This window comes from Oncorhynchus mykiss, chromosome 27 (genome assembly GCF_057628025.1).
Source record: "Oncorhynchus mykiss isolate SJ-2025 chromosome 27, ASM5762802v1, whole genome shotgun sequence".
In the NCBI taxonomy this organism is placed as follows: Eukaryota; Metazoa; Chordata; class Actinopteri; order Salmoniformes; family Salmonidae; genus Oncorhynchus; species Oncorhynchus mykiss.
This window is the reverse complement of record NC_143048.1, coordinates 6649665-6676539: the sequence shown is the minus strand read 5'-3', so window position 1 is coordinate 6676539 and position 26875 is coordinate 6649665. Positions and strand designations below refer to the sequence as shown.

Here is a 26875-nt window from a genome sequence, read left to right as displayed (position 1 = left end):
TCCAGATTACATATCTCTATTTCCATCATCTTTATAATAACCGATTCATCACGTTATGATCACGGAGAATATTGCATTTCTCAGGCGCTCATCATCTCCCGAGACAGTGGAAGTCCTAGGAATACAGTTACCCCTACATGTAATTCCCGAAGTTCCCAGGGAACGTTATACAATCCTACAATTCTTATCAAAGTGAAACTACAGCTAGCTCTTATCACAAGCACATATCCCCCTGACAGCTTGAGCAGAACCGAATCCATGGTGTTTGACTCTGAGGATTGGGTAGACAGACAGACAGACAAACATGTTTGTTCATTGCCTCTGCAGTTAGCCAGTGGTGTTTCCTCTCCTCAAAACAACCTCCTGGGACTTGCTGCTACTCAGTGATGTCTATGCATCAGCACAGCCCCTTTAGACTGCAACCAGATACAGTATGTGCTTCTTGCCAGAGCACCAACATCTAGACCAGCTCCACCTTACAGACCTGTACTTTATGGATAGGAAGGAAGGAAGAATACATTTTGTCGGATGATGTTCTTACCAGCTGCACAATTGCCGGAGTGTGTGTGAGTGGCACATTTGGATCACCATATCCTATCGGAATTGCACCGCCATGTGGTTAAAGGTAATCTTTATTATTCCATATGGAGATTTGGTTTGCAGGCAGGATGAATACACGACACACAATACAAAACAGAGGCAATGCAAATAAAAATAAATATAAACATGTATGGGAAAAAATGGGAAATATTTTTCTTCCTCCCTCCTGTAGTGCCTCAAACACACCCCTACACCCCCGTTGCAGAACGGTGGTATGGCTGATAGTGGAACGGCCGTCAAGCCTCCTGAACCTGAATCAGTCAGCATCCCGATGGAGGAAACCATCTGTAATGGGGGAACACAGGAGCCTTCTCTGTTGACAAATCTGAAGAAGGTGGAGAACCACATCACAGAGGCCCAGCGTTTCTCCCATCTCCCCAAGCGTTCAGCGGTGGACCTGGAATTCACAGAGCTCTCCTACACCATCCGGGAAGGGCCGTGCTGGAGAAAGAGAGGTACAGTAACATACACCACATTGTCTGTCGACGATCCTCAAACGAACAGATGTATGGGGCAGGAGATCTTCCTGGCCACATGCCGTGACCAGGAAAAACTCTGGACTTTGGTTATGGCCTGGAACTAGGGCCCTGAGTCTTTTCCTAGTCAGTTCTTGTTGTCAGTAAAAGCTCCTTGCCCCAGTTGAGGCTTCCTGAATCGTTTAGGACCAATTTGTAGTAGGCTGCTGGATTGACTATTTGTTTCTTGGTGATAGCTGTCAGAATAGGTGCGAATTAGAGATACCTCAGTGTCTAGATTTGCATTGCATGATTAAATAGATGTATGTTGACAAAAGCAATGACTGTGAGCAGATGAGCTCTCCACTTACCAGTGTGCTGTAACACTAATGAGAGGATAACTCATGTGCTAGGGCTGTGACCTTAAAAGGGCAACTCCACCACTTTTCAACCTCATTTTCAATATCTCCACAATACCACCTACATAGGTGAAAACTGCACACTTCTATGTTTTGTAGAAAAGTAGAAAAGAACAAATGTTCTACCCAAAAACAGTGATTTTCAAACACTTTGAGATATGTGGTGACATGGGGAGAAACCAATTACACTCCCTCTGGCTAGAAACTTGTTGCATTTTTCCTCCCTTCTTTTAATCCTACCCTGTGATGTCACAGAGTATGATTTCTTTTTAGGAACTTTCTTCTTTATCTTTAAAAACATGTAGACACTGGTGTGGTGCTGGAGATGATGAATAGGAAGTTAAAAAGTGGCAGAATTTTCCTGTTCTGCCTGTGCTCTTCTGTCGAAGCAATTGCAGTAAATAATTCAACACCATTACACTAAGCTGTGGGCCCTCAGAATGCTCTGCAGGAAATGGGCTGTGTTTGAGCGGTTTATGCTTTATGGTCAAGAAAATGATATTCCATCACAAGTGCCATGTCAAAATGAACCATTGACTATTGACTCAGGATTTCGGATTTAGAAAAGTCACGTGACATTTTCTCTATAAATCTCTCACATGGCAAGAAATCCACATCCAAAGCGGGTAACATCTTAATTATCTCAGGTGTGCAAGATAAGCTAAAAATGAACTGTCTGCACACTCTCTCTTTACCTCTTTCTCTTTACTCTTTTTATTCTCTATCTCCCTTGCATGCTCTCTCTCCCTCTCTTTCTCTCTCTCCCTCTCTTTCTTTCTCTCTCTCCCTCTCCTTCTCTCTCTCCCCGCCACTGGGCACACACTGGTTGAATCAACGTTATTTCCACGTTTTTTTCAATGAAGTTACGTTGAACCAACATGGAATAGACATTCAATTGAAGTCTGTGCCCAGTGGGCTGTCTCTCTCTTTTTCATTATCTCTCTCTCTCTCTCTCTCTCTCTCTCTCTCTACCTTCTCACTGTTCCTCACATTCACAAGCCATGCAGTATAGTGGTCGAGAAACTATCCCCTTCAGCCAGCTCAGCCAGCTCAGCCAGCCCCTATGCTAATACACACAGCTGTCTCATTCAGCCTTTGATGTCTCTGAAATCCAGGAACACAGATCACAGCTCCTATATGTTTAATTTTGGGGGACATCATCATTACCGGGGGAAGGGACTTGTGGCTTTACACACCCATATACACAGGCCTGCATCCCAAATGGCACCCTATTCCCTATATAGTGCACTACTTTTGACTTTTGACCAGAAGGCACTACTTTTGACCAGTGCCACACACTGAGTGTGTAAGTATCCCCTGGCCTAGCCTAGGAGTTTGACAGGTTTGCAAACAGTTGTCAGTTGCTTTGAATGGCTATGTCCCCCCTAATCCACATCTCACTCTGGGGCTGCATGTACATTGCTGGCAGACAGGGATAGATCAATATAGTAACTGTTTTATGTCCCCCATCATCAAGGAAAAAGCAACAAATCAGTTGATTCTTGCCCAACAATTCACATGAATTTGGCTGTGTGACAGCCACGGAATTTAAGTACAGCTAATCGTTTGATAATAGATACCTGGGTCAGAGAATTACACTAATTGACTGAGTGTAGATGTTGTACTGTGTTTATGTACTGCATGCACCGCTGTACACGGTGAAGGTTTAGTGGAGCATTAGGTTCAAGGTAAACACAGATGACTGACACAGAGGTATGCCAGCTAGCACACAGACATACTAGTCATCTGTTATGAAACCCATGGATTGACCATCATCACCCAGTCACAATTAGACCCAGGAGTTTTTCCAGGAGTTTTTCCTAACCAGATGACCTGGCCCTAGTTGCACAACAATGAAGGGCAGACCTGAAGATCTGAATTTTCAAAGCCATGATCAAATCTCACGCTAGCTCTCCGGGACTAGTAGACCTGTAGCTCAGAGCTGGCAAAGCCCTGATATTTGACCAAAAAAAATACTCTTCCACTCCCCTTACTAACTGGGCACCTTCCCAAAAGCCACGAGCAAACCTTGAATAAAACACTTTCCATTGTCAGTGTTTTGTCATTTACCCTCGGTCCAGCAGCATCACTGCCTAGATAAATGCAGTGCCGGACCAGTCTGTGTCATATAGGCTGGTTCTCTCATTCTACACAGGCTGTCTGATATCACATAATGGAATGTCAGCTGCGTTGAAGGTTGTTTGAAAATGTCATTGCCTTATTTAGCATTGCAGTCTGAATCAGACTTTGGAGAGAGCACTCGAGAGTAAGTGGCAGATTCCAATTCGATCAAATCCACGGAGCACATAATGCATATTTCAGTCTGGTTCACATGCACACAGACACATGCACACACATGCACACACACCCACCCACGCATGCACGCGTGCACACACACACACGCACGCACGCACGCACGCACACCATCCATCTATCCATCCATCCATCCACTGCACTCTCAGTGAGACACTGATTGATGTGGTGCAGCTAGCTGCTGATAAGCCCTTTTCTAAACAAAGACATGTGAATAAGTAGCATACTAAAATCTAGCTGAAATCCTGCCTCAAAGGTGTTCCTTAAAATAGACAGCTAAGCTGCTGTGCTGTGTGAGGATATAACGTGGAGGGTTAATAGAACAGTGTGCTTCCTGGAATTTAAAGAGGTCTTAAGCCGTGGGGAGCTAACTGAGACAGGAAAAGTACCTGTTTTCCTGCATAATAGCAACATTATATTTTGGCATGCAACAATGTCTTACACTGCTAGTGTTCCAGTTTCCTTTAAACTGTTCTCCAAAGCAAATACTAAGATGTAGACCTCCAGCCTCTTTCTCTCTCTCTGTGTGTGTGTGTGTGTGTGTGTGTGTGTGTGTGTGTGTGTGTGGACTTGTTGTCCTTTCTTGTCAGGACCAGAATGTCCTGACATGATAGGAAAACAAGAACATTTATGAAATATCTGGACATTTTGCATGTCCTGAAAAGTGAAAATGCTACTTTAGGTTTAAGGGTTAGGTTTAAGGTTAGGGGTTAGTTTTAGGGTTAGGGTTATGGGTTTGGGGTTAAGGTTAGGTTTACGGTTAGGGTTATGTTTAGGGATTTGGGAAAATAGGATTTTGAATGAGAATACATTTTTACTCACCAAAAAGTCTTGACAAGTAACGTAAACATAGCTGTGTGTGTGCATGCATGTGCATGTGTTTCATTCATTTTGACCATGCCCTAGTATTGTGATCACTTCACATGACATCACATGCTGTCATCACCTCACATGACAGAGATCAAGGACAAGGTGGAACTAGCTAATTGAAAATACACTGTAAATATACATACGCTATATATACAAAAGTATGTGGACACCCCTTCAAATGAGTGGATTCAGCTATTTCAGCCACACCCGTTGCTGACGGGTGTATAAAATCGAGCACACAGCCATGCAATTGCCATAGACAAACATTGGCAGTAGAATGGCCTTACCGAAGAGCTCAGTGACTTTCAACGTGGCACTGTCATAGGATGCCACCTTTCCAACAAGTCAGTTCGGCAAATTTCTGCCCTGCTAGAGCTGTCCTGTCAACTGTAAGTGCTGTTATTGTGAAGTGGAAACGTCTAGGAGCAACAACAGCTGGGCCGCAAAGTAGTAGGCCACGCAAGCTTACAGAACGGAACCGAAGAGTGCTGAAGCACGTACATTGTAGCGCGTAAAAACGTCTGTCTTAGGTTGCAACACTCACTACCGAGTTCCAAAGTGCCTCTGGAAGCAATGTCAGCACAAAAACTGTTAATCGGGAGCTTTATGAAATGGGTTTCCATGGCCGAGCAGCAGCACACAAGCATAAGATCTCCATGTGCAATGCCAAGCGTCGGCTGGAGTGGTGTAAAGCTTGCCGTTATTGGACTCTGGAGCAGTGGAAACACGTTCTATGGAGTGATGAATAACGCTTCATTACCTGGCAGTCCTACGGACAAATCTGGGTTTGGCGGGTGCCAGGAAAACGCTACCTGCACTAATGCATAGTGCCAACTGTAAAGTTTGGCGGAGGAGAAATAATGGTCTGGGACTGTTTTTCATAGTTTGGGCTAGGCCCATTAGTTCCAGTAAAGGGAAATCTTAACGCTACAGCATACAATGACATTCTAGATGATTCTGTGCTTCCAACTTTGTGTGAACAGTTTGGGGAAGGCACTTTCCTGTTTCAGCATGACAATGCCCCCGTGCACAAAGCGAAGTCCATACAGAAATGTTTTTTCGAGATCGGTGTGGAAGAACTTGACTGAACTGCACAGAGCCCTGACCTCAACTCCATCGAACACCTTTGGGATGAATTGGAATGCCGACTGCGAGCCAGTCCTAATCGGCCAACATCAGTGCCCAACCTCACTAATGCTCTTGTGGCTGAATGGAAGCCAGTCATTCATAGCAATGTTCCAAAGCCTTCCCAGAAGAGTGGAGGCTGTTATAACAGCAAAGAGGGGACCATCTCCATACTAATGCCCATGACTTTGGAATGAGATGTTCGACGAGGATACTTTTGGTCAGGTAGTGTACTTCCCCTCCACATCCAATCTATTAAGGCATGTAGAGTGAGTTTCTCTTAACACTGAGGATAGAAGAACACCTTTACACACACCTTATGAACACCTTAAGAACACCTTATGGCAACTGTAAGGAGTATTAACCTGATGAGGTCACTAGTGGGGCTGCTGCACAGGAGGAGAATAAATATTCCCGCCATAGTTGCCTGCTGAGATCACAACCGTTTTTCTCCTGGGGGCTGTAGTTTGTTTTGCAAGTGTTATTTTTTTTCATTAAGTAGAAGGATTTATTAGCCTCTTGGGTGGCACAGTGGTCTAGGGCACTGCATCGCAATGCTAGCTGTGCCACCAGAGACTCTGGGTTCGAGCCCAGGCTCTGTCACAGCCGGCCTCGACCGGGAGGTCCATGGGACGATGCACAATTGGCCTAGCGTCGTCCGGGTTAGGGAGGGTTTGGCCGGTAGGGATATCCTTGTCTCATCACGCACTAGCGACTCCTGTGGCGGGCCGGGCGAAGTGCATGCTAACCAGGTCGCCAGGTGCACGGTATTTCCTCCGACACATTGGTGCGGCTGGCTTCCGGGCTGGATGCGCGCTGTGTTAAGAAGCAGTGCGGCTTGGTTGGGTTGTCTGTACGGGAGTTGACTGGATGCAACAACAACAACGGCAAAAAACGTCCAGCTCGAAAGCTGAATGTAGAAAGTAAATACTTTGGTCGCTGCAGGATGCTCAACTCAACACTCACATTTTACCCTCACAATTCATCAACAATAACTTTATCCTTTGAATTTCCCCTTATCCTTTGGGATAGCTTTGGGATGCTATGTCAGCCGTGTTTAAAGACCATTATTGACCACGCATCAACTTCCAAACAATGTGCCTATAGCCCTTTATACCATTTTTTTCCTGGTCATTAATAAAATGCAATACTTCTCTAGGCTAGGGAATCCTTCTCTGTGTTCTGGATCAGCTTTCCAAGCTGAGAAAAACCAAATCTAGGTGATTCTGATGGTGATGATGATGTGGACTGTAATCACTTGCTGTGACCAGAACGAAAAGGAAACGTCGCCCCGTGATTGGTGGTTGCTGCTCCGAGCCCTTTGACATTTTGTCCAAGCTCTTGGAGAGATCACTAAGAGTTTGCAGTGCTGCTCTGTAATTGAGCCCCTAGTACCGTAGGGCTTTTAGCTGAACCCATAGCCCAGGTCGTGCTCTTTCGCCTGAATTTGAAAGTCTGAACACATAAGAAGGTGTGTACTACATGTCTGAAAACGTGTTTAGAGTCTCAGAAACCACATTAATACGATACAGAAATCGTACAAGATGAAGAGACACTTACTTGCATGTCTAAATGCTTGCCATGACAGGCCCAAATTTTATTTTAGAATTTTTTTGATTTCACCTTTATAAAACCAGGTAGGCTAGTTGAGAACAAGTTCTCATTTACAACTGCGATAAAGCAAAGCAGTGCGACACAAACAACACAGAGTTAAACATGGAATAAACAAACATACAGTCAATAACACAATAGAAAAGCATATATACAGTGTGTGCAAATTAGGTAAGATAAGGGAGGTAAGGCAATAAATAAGCCGTTGTGGTTAAATAATAACAATTTAGCAATTAAACACTGGAGTGATAGATGTGCAGAAGATACAAGATGCAGAAGTACAAGTAGAGATACTGGGGTGCAATGGAGCAAAAAAATAAATAACAGTATGGGGATGAGGTAGTTGGATGGGCTGTTACAGATGGGCTATGTACAGGTGCAGAGGTGCAGTGATCTGTGAGCTGCTCTGACAGCTGGTGTTTAAAGTTAGTGAGATATGGGTCTCCAGCTTCAGTGATTTTTTTTCAATTCGTTCCAGTCATTGGCAGTAGAGAACTGGAAGGAAAGGCGGCCAAAGGAGGAATTGGCTTTGGTGGTGACCAGTGAAATATACAGTACCTGCTGGAGCACGTGCTACGGGTGGGTGCTGCTATGGTGACCAGTGAGCTGAGATAAGGCGGGCTTTACCTAGCAAAGACTTGTAGATGACCTGGAGCCAGTGGGTTTGGCGACGAGTATGAAGCGACGGCCAGCCAACGAGAGCATACAGGTCTCAGTGGTGGGTAGTATATGGGGCTTTGGTGACAAAACGGATGGCATTGTGATAGACTGCATCCAATTTGCTGAGGAGAGTGTGTGACGACCCTCCCACTCTGTCTGCCGTATTCTGTCTTTGTTCTTGTTTCCTTATTAGGATGCCAGTGGGCGGAGTTGGGAGGGTCGTCAGCTACATGGGAAACACCTGGGCCAGGTGTCTCCCAGGATAAATGGACCTCTTCCACATTCATGGAGGAGACTCTCTCCATGCAGACACCTTTTAGATTGTGTTGTGGTTCTTGGTGGCCGTTTGTTTGCTTTGGCACCTTTCAACACCCTGCATTATCACATTCATGCATGCAAAACACTCACTTACACTACTGATTACTGATTACACACACCATTGTATATTTTCCTTAGTTGCTTTAGTTAATAAATATATATTTTGTTAAGCCTTATCTCCACGTTGTCTCCCTTTGTTACGGGCTTTGAGCCGGTTCGTGACAAGTGTTGGAGGCTATTTTGTAAATGACATCGCCGAAGTCAAGGATTGGCAGGATAGTCAGTTTTACAAGGGCATGTGTGGCATCATGAGTGAAGGATGCTTTGTTGCGAAATAGGAAGCCAATTCTAGATTTCATTTTGGATTGGAGATGCTTAATGTGAATCTAGAAGGAGAGTTTACAGTCTAACCAGACACCTAGGTATTTGTAGTTGTCCACATATTCTAAGTCAGAACCGTTCAGAGTAGTGATGCTGGATGGGCGGGCAGGAGCGAGCAGCGATCGGTTGAATAGCATGCATTTAGTTTTACTTGCATTTAAGAGCAGTTGGAGGACACGTAAGGAGAGTTGTATGGCATTGAAGCTTGTCTGGAGGTTAGTTAACACAGTGTCCACAGAAGGGCCAGAAGTACACAGAATGGTGTCGTCTGCGTAGAGGTGGATCATATTCACGTATGTATGTCCTAGACGTTCAATTCTCATGGCTTTTAGCCGTACCCTTATCCTACTCCTCCTCTGTTCCTCTGGCGATGTAGAGGTGAATCCAGGCCCTGCAGTGCCTGGCTCCACTCCTATTCCCCAGGCGCTCTCTTTTGATGACTTCTGTAACCGTAAAAGCCTTGGTTTCATGCATGTTAACATTAGAAGCCTCCTCCCTAAGTTTTTTTTATTCCCTGCTTTAGCACACTCTGCCAACCCGGATGTCTTAGCCGTGTCTGAATCCTGGCTTAGGAAGACCACCAATAACTCTGAAATCTCCATCCCTAACTCCAACATTTTCAGACAAGATAGAATGGCCAAAGGGGGTGGTGTTAGCCTGCAGAGTTCTGTCCTACTATCCAGGTCTGTACCCAAACAATTTGAACTTCTACTTTTAAAAATCCACCTCTCTAAAAACAAGTCTCTTACCGTTGCCGCCTGCTATAAACCACCCTCTGCCCCCAGCTGTGCTCTGGATACCATATGTGAACTGATTGCCTCCCATCTATCTTCAGAGCTCGTGCTGCTAGGTGACCTAAACTGTGACAAGCTTAACACCCCGGCCATCCTACAATCTAAGCTTGATTTCCTGCATCCGTAATGGGTCAGCGGTCAAACGACCTCCACTCATCACTATCAAACGCTCCCTGAAACTTCAGCGAGCAGGCCTTTCTAATCGACTTGGCCCGGGTATCCTGGAAGGATATCGACCTAATCCCGTCAGTAGAGGATGCCTGGTTATTTTTTTAAATGCCTTCCTTGTCATGGCCTTCGAAAGAACTGGACCAAAGCGCAGCGTGGTGATCGTACATTTCTCCTTTATTTTCCTTGACGCCAACAAAACAATAAACCATACGAAACGGCCGTGAAGCTTAAGGGCTATAGTGCCACAAACAAAGTGAACAACCCACAAAGACAGGTGGGAAAAAGGGCTGTCTAAGTATGGTTCCCAATCAGAGACAACGATAGACAGCTGTCCCTGATTGAGAACCATACCCGGCCAAAACAAAGAAATACAAAACATAGAAAATTGAACATAGAATGCCCACCCCACATCACACCCTGACCTAACCAAATAGAGAAATAAAACGGCTCTCTAAGGTCAGGGCGTGACATTCCTCACCATCTTAAATAAGCATGCCCCATTCAAGAAATGTAGAACCAGGAACAGATATATCCCTTGGTTCTCTCCAGACCTGACTGCCCTTAACCAACACAAAAACATCCTGTGGCATTCTGCATTAGCATTGAACAGCCCCCGTGAAATGCAACTTTTTAGGGAAGATAGAAACCAATATACACAGGCAGTTAGAAAAGCCAAGGCTAGCTTTTTCAACCAGAAATTTGCTTCCTGCAACACAAACTCAAAAAGTTTTGGGACATTGTAAAGTCCATGGAGAATAAGAGCACCTCCTCTCAGCTGCCCACTGCACTGAGGATAGGAAACTCTGTCACCACAGATAAATCCACCATAATTGAGAATTTCAATAAGCATTTTCCTACGACTGGCCATGCTTTCCACCTGGCCACACCTTCCCTGGCAAACAGCACTGCACCCCCCACAGCAACTCGCCCAAGCCTTCCCCATTTCTCCTTCTCCCAAATCCAGTCAGCTGATGTTCTGAAAGTGCTGCAAAATCTGTACCCCCACAAATCACCTGGGCTAGACAATCTGGACCCTTTTTTTCTAAAATGATCTGCCAAAATTGTTGCAACCCCTATTACTCGCCTGTTCAACTTCTCTTTCGTGTCATCTGAGATTCCCAAAGATTGGAAAGCAGCTGTGGTCATCCCCCTCTTCAAAGGGAGGACACTCTTGACCCAAACTGCTACAGACCTATATCTATCCTACCCTGCCTTTCTAAGGTCTTCGAAAGCCAAGTTAACAAACAGATCACCGACCATTTCGAATCCCACCGTACCTTCTCCGCTATGCAATCTGGTTTCAGAGCTGGTCATGGGTGCACCTCAGCCACGCTCAAGGTTTTAAACGATATCTTAACCGGCATCGATAAGAAAAAATACTGTGCAGCCGTATTCATTGATCTGGCCAAGGCTTTCGACTCTGTCAATCCTCATCGGCAGACTCAACAGCCTTGTTTTCTCAAATGATCGCCTGGTTCACCAACTATTTCTCAGTGTGTCAAATCTGAGGGCCTGTTGTCCGGGCCTCTGGCAGTCTCTATGAGGGTGCCACAGAGTTCAATTCTTGGGCCGACTCTCTTCTCTGTATATATCAATGATGTCGCTCTTGCTGCTGGTGAGTCTCTGATCCACCACTACGCAGACGACACCATTCTGTATACTTCTGGCCCTACTTTGGACACTGTGTTAACAACCCTCCAGACGAGCTTCAATGCCATACAACTCTCCTTCCTTGGCCTCCAACTGCTCTTAAATACAAGTAAAACTAAATGCATGCTCTTCAACCGATCGCTGCCTGCACCTGCCCGCCCATCCAGCATCACTACTCTGGACGGTTCTGACTTAGAATATGTGGACAACTACAAATACCTAGGTGTCTGTAAACTTTCCTTTCAGACTCACATAAAACATCTCCAATCCAAAGTTAAATGTAGAATTGGCTTCCTATTTTCAAACAAAGCATCCTTCACTCATGCTGCCAAGCATACTCTCGTAAAACGGACCATCTTACCGATCCTCAACTTTGGCGATGTCATTTACAAAATAGCCTCCAACACCCTACTCAACAAATTGGATGCAGTCTATCACAGTGCCATCCGTTTTGTCACCAAAGCCCCATATACTACCCACCACTGCGACCTGTACGCTCTCGTTGGCTGGCCCTCGCTTCATATTCGTCACCAAACCCACTGGCTCCAGGTCATCTACAAGACCCTGCTAGGTAAAGTCCCACCTTATCTCCGCTCGCTGGTCACCATAGCTGCACTCACCCGTAGCACGCGTTCCAGCACGTATATCTCACTTCTCATCCCCAAAGCACCAGCTGTCAGAGCAGCTCACAGATCACTGCACCTGTACATAGCCCATCTATAAATAGCCCAAACAACTACCTCTTCCCCTACTGTATTTATTTATTTTGCTCCTTTGTACCCCAGTACACTCATCTACTGTCAAATCTACCATTCCAGTGTTTTAATTGCTATATTGTATTTACTTCGCCACCATGGCCTATTTATTGCCATCACCTCCCTTAACTCACCTCATTTGTTCACATTGTACATGGACTTATTTTTCTACTGTATATTTGTTTTACTCCATGTGTAACTCTGTGTTGTTATATGTGTCGAACTGCTTTGCTTTATCTTGGCCAGGTCACAGTTGTAAATGAGAACTTGTTCTACCTGGTTAAATAAAGGTGAGAAAAAAAATGTATGCAAAGAAAAGTGTCGGCCTGAGAATTGAACCCCGTGGCACCCCCAGAGGTCCGGACAACAGGCCCTCCAATTTGACACACTGAACTCTGTCTGAGAAGTAGTTGGTGAACCAGGTGAGGCAGTCATTTGAGAAAGGCTGTTGAGTCTGCCGATAAGAAGTTGACTGTGCCTTTAAACAGCTTGGAAAATCCTGGAAAATGATGTCATGGCTTTAGAAGCTTATGATAGGCTAATTGACATCATTTGAGTCAATTGGAGGTGTTCCTGTGGATGTATTTCAAAGCCTACCTTCAACATCAGTGTCTCTTTGCTTGACATCATGGGAAAATCAAAATAAATCAGCCAAGACCTCAGAAAAAAATTGTAGACCTCCACAAGTCTGGTTCACCCTTGGGAGCAATTTCCAAACGCCTGAAGGTACCACGTTCATCTGTACAAGCAATAGTACGCAAGTATAAACACCATGGGACAACGCAGCCGTCATACCACTCAGGAAGGTGACGCGTTCTGTCTCCTAGAGATGAACGTACTTTGGTGCGAAACAGGTACAAAAGTATCTAAATCCAGAGTAAAACGAGTCCTATATCGACATAACCTGAAAGGCCGCTCAGCAAGTGTGACGACCCTCCCACTTTGTCTGCCATATTCTTTCTCTTTGTTCTTGTTTTCCTTAATAGGATGCCGGTCGGCGGAGCCGGGAGGGTCGTCAGTGACATGGGATACACCGGGTGTGTCCCGGGATAAATACACCTCTTCCCCATTCATTGAGGAGACTCTCTCCATGCAGACACACTTATAGATTTTGGTTGTGGCATTTTTGCGGCCGTTTGTTTGCTTTGGCACCTTTCAACACCCCTCATTATCACATTTATGCACGCAAACACTCACTTACACTACTGATTACTGACCACACACACCATTGTTAATTGTATTTAGTTTACCTCAGTTAACAAATATATTTTGTTATTCCTTATCTCCACATGGTCTCCCTTTTTGTTACAAACTTCGAGCCGGTTCGTGACAAAGGAAGAAGCTTTGGACCAAAGCGCAGCGTGGTGATCGCAGCGTGGTGTGCTTTGCTGCAGGAGGAACTGGTGCACTTTACAAAACAGATGGCATCATGAGGGAGGAAAATTATGTGGATATATTGAGGCAACATCTCAAGACATCAGTTAAAGCTTGGTCGCAAATTAATCTTCCAAATGGACAATGACCTCAAGCATACTTCCGAAGTTGTTGGAAAATGGCTTAGGTACAACAAAGTCAAGGTACTGGAGTACCTTGAAAAAGCCCTGACCTCACTCCTATAGAAAATGTGTGGGCAGAACTGAAAAGGCGTGTGCGAGCAAGGAGGCCTACAAACCTGGCTCAGTTACACCAGCTCTGCCAGGAGTAATGGGCCAAAATTCACCCAATTTATTGTGGGAAGCTTGTGGACGGCTACCCAAAAAGATTGACCTAAGTTAAACAATTTAAAGGCAATGCTACCAAATACTAATTGAGTGTATGTAAACTTCTGACCCACTGGGTATGTGATGAAAGAAATAAAATATTAAATAAATAATTCTCTTTACTATTATTCTGACATTTCACATTCTTAAAATAAAGTGGTGATCCTAACTGACCTAAGACAGGGAATTTTTATGAGGATTGAATGTCAGGAATTGTGAAAAACTGAGTTCAAATGTATTTGGCTAAGATGTAAACTTCCGACTTCAACTGTAGGTCCTCAGATCCTCAAAAGGTTCTACAGCTGCACCATCAAGAGCATCCTGATGGGTTGCATCACTGCCTGGTATGGCAACTGCTCGGCCTCCGACCGCAAGGCACGACAGAGAGTACTGCGAATGGCCCAGTACATCACTGGGGCCAAGCTTTCTGCCATCCAGGACCTCTATACCAGGCGGTGTCAGAGGAAGGTCATAAAAATTGTCAAAGACTCCAGCCACCCTATTCATAGACTGTTCTCTCTCCTACCGCACGGCAAGTGGTACCGGAGCGCCAAGTCTAGGTCCAAGAGGCTTCTAAACATCTTCTACCCCCAAGCCATAAGACTCCTGATATTCTAATCAAATGGCTACCTAGACTATTTGCATTACCCTCTCCCCCTATTTTACACCGCTGCTATTCTCTGTTGTTATCATCTATGCATAGTCACTTTAATAACTCTACCTACATATTACCTCAACTAACCGGTGCCCCTGCACATTGACTATGTACCGGTACCCCCCTGTATATAGTCTCACTATTGTTATTTCACTGCTGCTCTTTAATTACTGTTACTTTTACATCTTATTCTTATCCATATTTTTTAAACTGCATTGTTGGATAGGGGATCGTAAGCAAGCATTTCCCTGTAAGTTTTACACCTGTTGTATTCGGCGCATGTGACTAATATAATTTGATTTGAGTTATTACTGAAATTAATCAGCTTGTCAGTGCAATCACTCATACCATTTGTGATTTGTGTGGTGGAAAAAGTACCCAATTGTCATACATGAGTAAAAGTAAAGATACATTAATAGAAAATAACTTAAGTAAAAGTGAGTCACACAGTAAAATATTACTTGAGTAAAAGTCTAAAAGTATTTGGTTTGAAATATACTTAAGTATCAAAAGTAAAAATAAAATTATAAATCATTTCAAATTCTTAATATTAAGCAAATATTTTTTATTTACATAATAGCCAGGGGCACACTCCAACACTCAGACATAATTTACAAATTAAGCATTTGTGTTTTGTGAGTCCGTGAGTACCAGATCAGAGGCAGTAGGGATGGCCAGGGATGTTCTCTTGATTAGTGTGTGAATGTGACCATTTTCATGTCCTGCTAAGCATTCAAAATGTGATGAGTACTTTTGGGTGTTAGGGAAAATGTATGGAGTAAAAAGTACATAACTTTCTTTAGGAATGTAATAAAGTAAAAGTTGTCAAAAATATAAATAGTAAAGTACAGATACCACAAAAAACTACTTAAGTAGTACTTTAAAGTATTTTTACTTAAGTACTTTACACCACTGCATAGATGGACCTATTCCTTACACAATACAATCTCACTGATCTCTCTGAGGGATTTTCTAAGTGTCTGGTCTTTTTCCAGGTTTTAAAGCCTTACTTAAGTGCCTGTCGGGGAGGTTCTGCAGCCGAGAGCTGATCGGAATCATGGGGCCCTCTGGGGCCGGCAAGTCCACTCTGATGAACATCCTGGCTGGCTACAGGTGAGAGGGCTGTTATCATTCTTTTGCATAGTTTTTTGTTTTAAAGGAGAATGGAACACCAGTCTACCATACATATATATTTTTTATGTTTTATTCAGATATATCAGAACACGAGAGGGAGATAGGTGTAACAGGGTAAAGGGTTGAGGCAGGAATTTAATCCTGGTCTCTAGGGGTCCGACATCTGCATATGAGCGGGTAACGTTACCGCTCAGCAACGGCTCTGCACTGCTTTTGCATAGCTTATACTACCTGCAAGCACTTATTTTTGCTTATTCAAGTATTCATCCCCATTTTCAACGAACACCTCTTGTCTGACTTCAATTTCCCCAAAAGTCTTCCCGCTCTGTTTCATTCCACTGTGATTGGAATGTTAACCCATTGTCTTGTCTGCCTGCACACATAACATTATTATTGTAAAAACTGGAAGCATCTAAAGTAACTGTGAGGAAGGTCTAGTACCTAGTATTAGGTTTTCACAGTACCCAAAACCATTTCGGGGGGTGTTTTAAACAATTGTGGGATGTGTTTGACCATGGGAAAAGAGCCACAGATAATGTGGGTTTGATGGAAATAAACCCATGTGTGTTTATTATCAATCATCATGCACCAGGAGTAGTCAAATTAAAACATTTGTATTCGTCCATTTTCCACTCCTGTGTCTCCTCCTTAGGGAAACAGGCATGAAAGGGAAGATCTTGGTGAATGGGAAACCCAGAGATCTCCGCACGTTTCGTAAGATGTCCTGTTATATCATGCAGGATGACATGCTGCTGCTGCACCTCACTGTCCGGGAAGCCATGATGGTGAGAGCACAGGGTCGTGTTCATTAGGGCACACAGTTGAAAACATTTTTAAACGTGTTGCACCTTAAAACTAAAAATTATTATTGGACAAGTCTCCCTGTTTCAGTCCGTTTTCTTCCGTTTGGGGCCTAATGACCATGACCCAGACACATGTTCTTATTGGGAGAATAGGTTGTATGTTTGTGGTTTGTTATTATGCAGAAATTATGGACTAATGTGAGGTGTAGATAACTGTTGCCATCCACTTGATGTACTGCAGGGTGAAAAGTGGATATCGTACATTTTCAGTGGATATCGTACATTTTCATGGCTAAAACTAAATGACTGTATTCTATGGATTTGATGTTGTTTCAGGTTTCAGCCAACTTGAAGCTCAGTGAAACTATGGAAGTGAAAAAGGAACTGGTGAGTTGGACAGAAATGAACAACTTGTAGATTTGTGAAATTATAAATACAGTGGGGAGAACAAGTATTTGATACACTGCCGATTTTGCAGGTTTTTCTACTTACAAAGCATGTAGAGGTCTGTAATTTTTTATCATAGGTACATTTCAACTATGAGAGACGGAATCTAAAACAAAAATCCAGAAAATTACATTTTATGATTTTTAAGTAATTCATTTGCATTTTATTGCATGACATAAGTATTTGATCACCTACCAACCAGTAAGAATTCCGGCTCTCACAGACCTGTTAGTTTTTCTTTAAGAAGCCCTCCTGTTCTCCACTCATTACCTGTATTAACTGCACCTGTTTGAAATCGTTACCTGTATAAAAGACACCTGTCCACACACTCAATCAAACAGACTCCAACCTCTTCACAATGGCCAAGACCAGAGAGCTGTGTAAGGACATCAGGGATAAAATTGTAGACCTGCACAAGGCTGGGATGGGCTACAGGACAATAGGCAAGCAGCTTGGTGAGAAGGCAACAATTGTTGGCGCAATTATTAGAAAATGGAAGAAGTTCAAGATGACGGTCAATCACCCTCGGGCTGGGGCTCCATGCAAGATCTCACCTCGTGGGGCATCAGTGATCATGAGGAAGGTGAGGGATCCGCCCAGAACTACACGGCAGGACCTGGTCAATGACCTGAAGAGAGCTGGGACCACAGTCTCAAAGAAAACCATTAGTAACACTCTACGCCGTCATGGATTAAAATCCTGCAGCGCACGCAAGGTCCCCCTGCTCAAACCAGTGCATATCCAGGCCCGTCTGAAGTTTGCCAATGACCATCTGGATGATCCAGAGGAGGAATGGGAGAAGGTCATGTGGTCTGATGAGACAAAAATAGAGCTTTTTGGTCTAAACTCCACTTGCCGTGTTTGGAGGAAGAAGAAGGATGAGTACAACCCCAAGAACACCATCCCAACCGTGAAGCATGGATGTGGAAACATCATTATTTGGGGATTATTTTCTGCAAAGGGGACAAGACGACTGCACCGTATTGAGGGGAGGATGGATGGGGCCATGTATCGTAAGATCTTGGCCAACAACCTCCTTCCCTCAGCTTTGAGCTTTGAAGATGGGTCGTGGCTGGGTCTTCCAGCATGACGATGACCCGAAACACACAGCCAGGGCAACTAAGGAGTGGCTCCGTAAGAAGCATCTCAAGGTCCTGGAGTGGCCTAGCCAGTCTCCAGACCTGAACCCAATAGAAAATCTTTGGAGGGAGCTGAAAGTCCGTATTGCCCAGCGACAGCCCCGAAGCCTGAAGGATCTGGAGAAGGTCTGTATTGAGGAGTGGGCCAAAATCCCTGCTGCAGTGTGTGCAAACCTGGTCAAGAACTACAGGAAATGTATGATCTCTGTAATTGCAAACAGGTTTCTGTACCAAATATGAAGTTCTGCTTTTCTGATGTATCAAATACTTATGTCATGCAATAAAATGCAAATTAATTACTTAAAAAAATCATACAATGTGATTTTCCGTCTGTTGAAGTGTACCTATGATAAAAATTACAGACCTCTACATGCTTTGTAAGTAGGAAAACCTGCAAAATCAGCAGTGTATCAAATACTCGTTCTCCCCACTGTACGACTGTAATTTGTGTTTACCTACTAATGGTAGACTGTGTGTGTGTGGGTGCGTGTGCTTGCGTGTGTGTGTGTGTGTGTGTAGGTGAATGAGATCCTGACTGCTCTAGGGCTCCAGGAGTGTGCTCACACTCGCACCAGCTCCCTATCTGGGGGGCAGTGTAAACGGCTAGCAATCGCCCTTGAGCTAGTCAACAATCCCCCAGTCATGTTCTTTGATGAGCCAACCAGGTAAGAGGCTCACTATGTCACCATGTCCCATAATTGATGGATCAGGTGGACAAGATAAGCCCTTGTACATTCTTGTTGTTGGTGTAGTGTGGCAGTGTTACTTGATCTAAGGCCTGGAGGAAAAACTCCTGGTTCTACTTGTAACGTATGCGCTTGGAGTCAGGAAGCAGGTGCAGAAGGTACGTTTTAATGATAAGAGAAGGGAGATAAACAAAACAGGAGAAGGGTACTGAACGTGAACGAAACCAGCACTGCCTAATGACTGAGGCTACTGAGGGCTAAATAAAGGGAGAGTAATCAAGACGATGATGAGGTCCAGGTGTGCGTAATGATGGCGCCAGGACCGCTGGTTAGTAGACCGGCGATGTCGAGCGATGGAGAGGGGCAGCGGGAGTAGTTATGACACTACTGATGATGTAACATGACCTCCACCTCCACCACGGATTAAATCTCCCTTCCCCCTCAGAATATGTGAAATGTAGCCATGCACTGAAAGTGCATTTCTATCTGCCCCCTCAGGGATTAATAAAGTTGTCTGGAATTGAATTAAATTGAATTATTTAGCCATCAGTAGCCTGGGTTTTGGGAACGGAGTAAATTTTACATATAACCCCGTAGTGTTATACTGTACATTCCATATTCATTTGACATAGAGGTTGTTTGTCAACTACCGTAATCCTGCTGGTCCTGCTGGTCCTGCTTCCCTAACTCTCTCCCTGTCTATGTCTGTTGTTTCCAGTGGACTGGACAGTGCCTCCTGTTACCAAGTGGTTTCTCTTATGAAATCTCTAGCCCTGGGGGGACGCACCATCATCTGCACCATCCACCAGCCCAGCGCCAAACTCTTTGAGATGTTTGATAAGGTACAAACAGGCCTCTCTCTGTCCACTTCCATCAAAGGATTAGACAACACATGAACACTGAGAGACCATACAGAGCTGTGGCAGTTGTCCCCTGGTTGTAGGGAGGAGTTTTTCCTAACCCTGTAACCTGACCAGACCACAACATTTCCAGGCCCCCCTAGTTGTATAAAAGCCCTGCATTTTTTTCTGGTAGGGTCACGTGTCACGACTTCCGCCGAAGTCGGTTCCTCTCCTTGTTCGGGCGGCGCTGGCGGTCGGCGTCGCTGGTCTTCTAGCCATCATCGATCCACTTCATTTTCCTTTTGTTTTGTCTTGTCTTCCCACACACCTGGTCTCAATTCCCTCATTACATGTTGTGTATTTAACCCTCTGTTCCCCCCATGTCTTTGTGCGGAATTGTTTATTGCAAGTGCATATGCACGTTTTCTCTGGTGCGCGACGGGTTTTGTACCCATTTGTTTGTTCTGGTTTCCGGTGGTTTTATGAATAAAACTGCTCCGTTGATTACCCAGTTTTGCTCTCCTGCGCCTGACTTTCCCTGCCGCCAGTTTCGCACTCCCTTACATCACGTGATCAGGAAAAACCCAGGTCCCCACCCACGGTCCAGCTGTGTCTTTCTCTCCACCTGATGTGTTGTCTCGTCCTTCCACAGCTGTACATCCTGAGTCAGGGCCAGTGCATATACAAAGGCACCGTCCCATACCTCATCCCCTATCTGAAGAACCTGGGGCTCCACTGCCCCACCTACCACAACCCGGCAGATTTCAGTGAGTTCAATGAACAGAGCAGAACAGAGCACACACACTTAATATCCGTTAAATATCTTTCTCTTTTGCCCCACATTGCAGACCTCTGCCGGGTTGCGTTAATACCCTCTTCATAATGCCTTAAAAATACAGTTATATTGCCCTACTAGCTATGCATAATGTGTTTTAGTAACAGGGTATTCATAGAAAGTGTTAACAGGATTTTCTCTGTCCCAGTCATTGAAGTGGCATCGGGGGAGTATGGAGACTGGAATCCTGTTCTGTTTGAGGCGGCCCAGGGTGGAATGTGTGCCATAGAGGAGAAGGAGAAGTCATGTGACAAAAATGACACATCCGCTGTTTGTCCAACAAAGTGCCTCAAGGTGAGTACTAATGCTACATACAACTGAGAATCGCTAAGGAATAAAGCCCCGTTCACTGACACGCACGCGCACGCCCACTCGCGCGCACTCTGTTTTGACTTAACATGCCCCCTGTCTGCCTCTTTTCACAGGACTCAGGAGCCATTGAGAGCCATTCATTTGCTACAAGCACTTGGACACAGTTTTGCATTCTCTTCAATAGAACGTTGATGACAATATGTCGAGACCAGGTATGTGAGTAGAGTTACAAGGGGTTCCTCGGGTAGCTGGGTCGCTAACAGGTAGCAATAGCACGCATGTATACATCAACTTTTTTGGGCTAGTCTTAAGCCAAGCCATGGATTAGTGGACAAGTCACTTTTTAAGTGAGATCCTCCATTGAGCATGCTTATAAATCCGCCCCATACATCCATCAGTGACATGAGGATGAGTGAATTGTATAAGAGAGGGGGGCATGAGTCATTGTGAGCGTTTCTGTTTCAGGTGTTGACACACCTAAGGCTGATGTCACACATCTCCATAGGAGTACTGATCGGCTTGCTCTACTTGAACATTGGCAACGACGCCAGCAAGGTCTTCAACAACACCGGCTTCCTCTTCTTCTCCATGCTCTTCCTCATGTTCGGAGCTCTGATGCCCACCGTGCTCACATGTGAGTTGACCGAATTGTGGGGGGGACTTGTTTGTTCACCAGGAGGAACTTTGCAGTCAATGGTTTCGTCCTTAAATGGCACCCTATTCCCTGGTCAAAAGTAGTGCACTAAATAGAGAATAGAATATAATAAAGCCATTTGGGATGCAATCAAAGTTTTCTGTCTCTGTAAGTCTTTTCACAATGCATGTTCTTAGCCTAGGCCCGAGGGATATCATTAACCCTGGGTTTAAACAAGCTAGCTTACTCTGAAGGGTCACATAAGCATTTGTTAACTCTGCTAGGCTAACTAAAACCAATGTCAATTCACCTTGATTTATTTAGTCAGCGTAGTACATTGGATAGTCCATTCAGCAACGAATGTCATTGTTTCCCAGGGACCCCCTAGGATCCATGACATTGTTAAGTATGTTAAAGAAGGCAGGCTGTTTTAATTATTGTTTGCCATTTCGTAATGTCTGACCTGCAGTTCCTCTGGAGATGTCCATTTTTCTGAGGGAACATCTAAACTATTGGTACAGCCTGAAGGCTTACTATCTGGCTAAGACTATGGCTGACATTCCATTCCAGGTGAGTTGGTCATCCAAACAAAGCAGGCACACAGCAAAATGTGTGTGTGTGTGCGTGCAAGTGGGAAAGAGAAAGTGTGTGCGTTTGTGTCTCAGAGAACCCCAACAGCATAATACAACATAGATACAGCAGTGCCACCCAGTGTTTATGTACAGTACGGCCCGCTCTTCCCCAGGTCCTCTGCCCCGTCATGTACTGCAGTATAGTGTACTGGATGACAGATCAGCCTCCGGAGGCCACCCGCTTCCTGCTCTTCCTGGCCCTGTCGATCTGCACGGCCCTGGTAGCCCAGTCACTAGGGCTCCTGGTTGGTGCTGCCTCCACCAACCTCCAGGTACCTGCTGGAACTATCTAAATGCTAACTAATGCTAATGTTTCACCATCTAGCTAATTTTCTTAACACTTTGCATTGGCACATGTAGCCTTCATGGGTATGTGTCTCCTAGTCTGTACTACCCTAGCGCAACTTCTGCATGAACAACCAGATCTACTTTTGTCCAGGAGCACCATTTAAATGTCTTGTCACTTGCAACGTGTGCAGACCATTAGCCCCTCTACCTGTCTGTCTTTCCACAGGTGGCCACTTTTGTCGGCCCCGTCACTGCCATTCCTGTTCTTCTCTTCTCGGGCTTCTTTGTCAACTTTGACACCATTCCCAAGTACCTGCAATGGAGCTCCTATGTGTCCTATGTCAGGTATGTCCCACTCGTGCTGTAGCCGGGTCTAGTGGTAACCCTGCTGACCTTGAACTACACATAACATGACCACTAGCGGTGGAGGTTTGACCCCCAGAGTCCAACGCTTTACGTCTTCTACAGTGGGAAGGAAAAGTATGTGAACCCTTTTGGAATTACCTGGATTTCTGCATAAATTGGTCATCAAATTTGATCTGATCATCGTCTAAGTCACAACAATAGACAAACACAGTTTGTTTAAACTAATAACACACAAAGAATTATAATTCTTTATTGAACACACCGTGTAAAAATCCACAGTGCAGGGTGGGAAAAGTATGTGAACCCTTGGATTTAATAACAGGTTGACCCTCCTTTGTCAGCAATAACCTCAAACAAACGTTTTCTATAGTTGCAGATCAGACCTGCACAATGGTCAGGAGGAATTTTGGACCATTCCTCTTTACAAAACTGTTTCAGTTCCACAATATTCTTGGGATGTCTGGTGTGAACCGCTCTCTTGAGGTCGTGCCACAGCATCTCAATCGGGTTGAGGTCAGGACTCTGACTGGGCCACTTCAGAAGGAGTATTTTCTTCTGTTCGAGCCATTCTGTTGTTGATTTACTTCTGTCTAATGGGTTGGTGTCCTGTTGCATTATCTACCTTCTGTTTAGCTTCAATTGGCAGACAGATAGCCTTACATTCTCTTGCCTTACATTCTCTGTCTTGATAAACTTGGGAATTCATTTTTCGGTCAATGATAGCAAGCTGAGGCAGCAAAGCAGTCCCAAACCATGATGCTCCCTCCACCATAGTTTACAGTTGGGATAAGGTTTTGATGTTGGTGTGTTGTGCCTTTTTTTTCTCCACACATAGTGTTGTGTTTTCCTTCCAAACAACACAACTTTAGTTTAATCTGTCAACAGAATATTTTTAGCGCTGTGGAACATCCAGGTGCTCTTTTGCGAACTTCAGACGTGCAGCAATGTTTTTTTTGGACAGCAGTGGCTTCTTCCATGGTGTCCTCCCATGAATACCATTATTGTTTAGTGTTTTACATATTGTAGACTCAACAGAGATGTTAGCATCTTCCAGAAATGTCTGTAAGTTTTTAGCTGACACTCTACGATTCTTCTTAACCTTTGAGAATTCTGCACTGTGCTCTTGCAGTCATCTTTGCAGGACAGCCACTCCTAGGGAGAGTAGCAACAGTGCTGAACTTTCTCCGTTTATAGACAATTTGTCTTACTGTGGACTGATGAACATCAAGGCCTTTAGAGATACTTTTCTAACCCTTTCCAGCTTTATATACTGTAAGTCAAAAAAATCTTAATCTTAGGTCTTCTGAGATCTATTTTGTTCAAGGCATGGTTCACATCAGGCAATGCCTCTTGTGAATAGCAAACTCAAATTGTGTGAGTGTTTTTTTTTATAGGGCAAGGCAGCTCTAACCAACATCTCCAATCTCATCATTGATTGGACTCCTGGTTAGCTGACTTATTAGCCTAGGGGGTTCACATGCTTTTCCCAACCTAAACTGTGAATGTTTAGATGATGTATTCAATATAGAAAAGAAAAATACAATAATTTGTGTGTTATTAGTTTAATCACACTATGTTTGTCTATTGTTGTGATTTAGATGAAGATCAGATAAAATGTTATGTCAAATTTATGCAGATATCCATGTAATGCCTAAGGGTTCACATACTTTTTCTTGCCACTGTACCTATAAGTGTCTCCACTACTCACTTCATGCCTGCTTATCTCAATAAAATATGAAAAGAGAGAGGGGGTAAAATGTCGCAATGCACAGGAACACTGTGGTTGTTTTCATCTTTGCATTGAATTGTCCTGTAAATAATAACAATGCAGGTACCTGTCATCTGGTTTAATCTAGATTTTAGACCAATTAGTCTGTGTTGCCTCCCAGGTACGGCTTTGAGGGGGTGATCCTGTCCATATACGGGATGAACCGTACCTATCTGTATTGTCCGGGGAAAGTGTGTAAATTCCAGAAGCCTGAGGAGGTCCTCCAACTGTTGGACGTGGAGGACGCCAAGCTCTACATGGACTTCATCGTTCTGGGGATCTTCTTCGTGATTCTCCGATTTGCCACCTACCTAGTGCTGCGGTACAAGGTCAAGTCAGAGCGATAGGTCTCACCCTCAACGCCCCCACCCTGTTCTGTGCAAAGCTATTGTACTGTAACACGTGGGTCCAACATCCAGTTTATATATCAATACCATAAATTGCTGCTTGGAAAAACTGGAATATATCACTTTTCTCTGTTGAAGTCATGATGGGACCAGAGAAGAGACATCTAACAAACATAAATGTTTTACCTCAGCAAGTAGGACTCCAAACATCTACAAGCATCTCTATGTACAGTAGGGTAGTACTGATGAGGGCACACAGACTATTCAAAGGACTGACCTGCAGGAACAACCAAAAACAGAGAATGTTTACACATCATTTAGCCTTGGCATAGCCAGAGGACATTCTACTGTTGCACTGGAGTGTGTCTGGTTTTAAAGACAGAATGAATCAGTATTGTAATCAAGTGTTGATTAAATTTCCTCAACTGAACGGAACTATTCACTTTTCTTCCGACTATCTTTCACTCTCATCTACGGTTTAGTTACAGTTTTGAGAACTAGAAAAATAAATATGACTTATTTTACCTGATAACAATGTATGAAAAACCAATCTGTACATTATTAGGCCATTCACTTGTTTTTATACTGTCTGAAAAATGTACCTTTCTCTAAAATGGATGATTCTCCTAATTATATAGTTTTTGGTTTCTCTAATCAACTCTAATCAATTAACTGTTCACATCCTACATGATGTACTGTATGTATGCAGCATTGTCAAGTTTAGTTTGGGTAATAGATTAAAGAGGTAATATTATCCTCAAACATATTCCTAAACCTGTCTCCACTGCCACAGTAATGTATATATTTATAGTATAACCAGAGATGCAACATTCAAACTTTACTTCTACTTAACAATGGATGACTTTAAAGGCCCAGTGCAGTCAAAACCGTTACTTCCTGTGTTTTATATATAATTCCACACTATGATGTTGGAATAATACTGTGAAATTGTGAAAATTATGATAGTCCTCTTAGTGTAAGAGCTGTTTGGGGGGGAAAAAACATTTGAAATTTCAGCCAGTTTTGGTGGGATGGAGTTTTGGCCTGCCTGGGGAAATCACCAGGTGGTAAATTAGTTAATGGACCAATAAGAAAGAGAGTTCCAAACCTTCCTGCCAATAACAGCTAGTTTTCTGTTTTCCCCTCCCCACTCAGATCACTCCAAGACATTCCTAGCAAAATTCTTACTTGAGAAATTGCTCTTTGGTAAAAAATAATCCCAGTAAAAGGTACTTAATTGTTACCCAGAAATGATTTGATATTGAGATAAATGACAGTATTTGACCTTTAATAATATAATGCCTGTTTTATATAAACCATTACAGTCTAGTCATCCATGGCTAACTGCCACCTTGCGCACAAGCATTCACTGTCTCAGTTCGTAGGACTTGCTTGATATTCTTATGAGTGTGTGTGAGTTGCATATTTGACCGTTGTTGGAATTGGGATACCCTGCTTTCAGGAAAACAAGCCAAGAGAATGAGTTACAGTAGGCTATGTTGCAAAATTTAGTTGGATTCTGAATTTTCAGTTACAATAAACTGTGACATTCCTCAAATATTTTAATTCTCTCACATATTTTGACCTCTTACACCCCACCAGCCGTCCCTATGTTGAAAGCCTATGCTATATGACAAACTTGATCATTTCTCTCAATTCCACTGTACAGCATCGCAAATGGCTGGTATTTCAATAAAGACTTTAGATTTTACTCACTTATAATGATTGTGTTGCAATGTGTTTGTCATGAATCATGGGGAATATATAGCCAAGATCTCAACTCCAAGAATTTAAGCACCGACTCTTTCAGGTCGCTAGCAGTCGATACATCAAAAATGTAAATTCTTAAACCCTCACCGTGTGCCTATGTTTGTTTTCTGTTGTTGAATGCCTTTCTTTGTTTGTTAAGACCCATGCTTTCTAATGAAACGTTAGTCAAAATACAATCATTGATTGTTTCCTTGAGATTCAATTGGCACATGAGCATTCGCACTGAGTTGCCATCTTAGAGCAACAGCAATGAGGCACTCTCTGCGGGGACGGAAGAAAGTAGATGTTTCCGGTTTTCAACCTAACTTCCGTTTCCCCTGAAAAACATATGTTGG

At 43.8% G+C, this 26875-nt stretch overlaps 1 protein-coding gene across 1 annotated transcript; it reads left to right on the top strand.

The window, feature by feature from the left end:
- The first annotated feature begins 776 nt into the window (after positions 1-776).
- Positions 777-26489, top strand: LOC110507389 (ATP-binding cassette subfamily G member 4). The gene is made up of 14 exons (XM_021587361.3): positions 777-1055; positions 15533-15650; positions 16324-16456; positions 16811-16861; positions 18580-18725; positions 19465-19588; positions 20241-20355; positions 20572-20717; positions 20849-20947; positions 21201-21369; positions 21839-21939; positions 22115-22273; positions 22516-22634; positions 24545-26489. Exons 1-14 carry the CDS (start codon positions 815-817, stop codon positions 24768-24770), a joined length of 1947 nt encoding a protein of 648 aa, XP_021443036.1. The 5' UTR covers positions 777-814; the 3' UTR covers positions 24771-26489.
- The last annotated feature ends 386 nt before the right edge of the window (positions 26490-26875 follow it).

Coding starts and splice junctions, on each gene's coding strand:
- LOC110507389 (XM_021587361.3), top strand. CDS start 815: ATGGCTGATAGTGGAACGGCCGTCAAGCCTCCTGAACCTGAATCAGTC. Junction 16,862..18,579: donor TGGAAGTGAAAAAGGAACTG/GTGAGTTGGACA, acceptor GTGTGTGTGTAG/GTGAATGAGATCCTGACTGC. Junction 21,370..21,838: donor GATGCCCACCGTGCTCACAT/GTGAGTTGACCG, acceptor TCTGACCTGCAG/TTCCTCTGGAGATGTCCATT.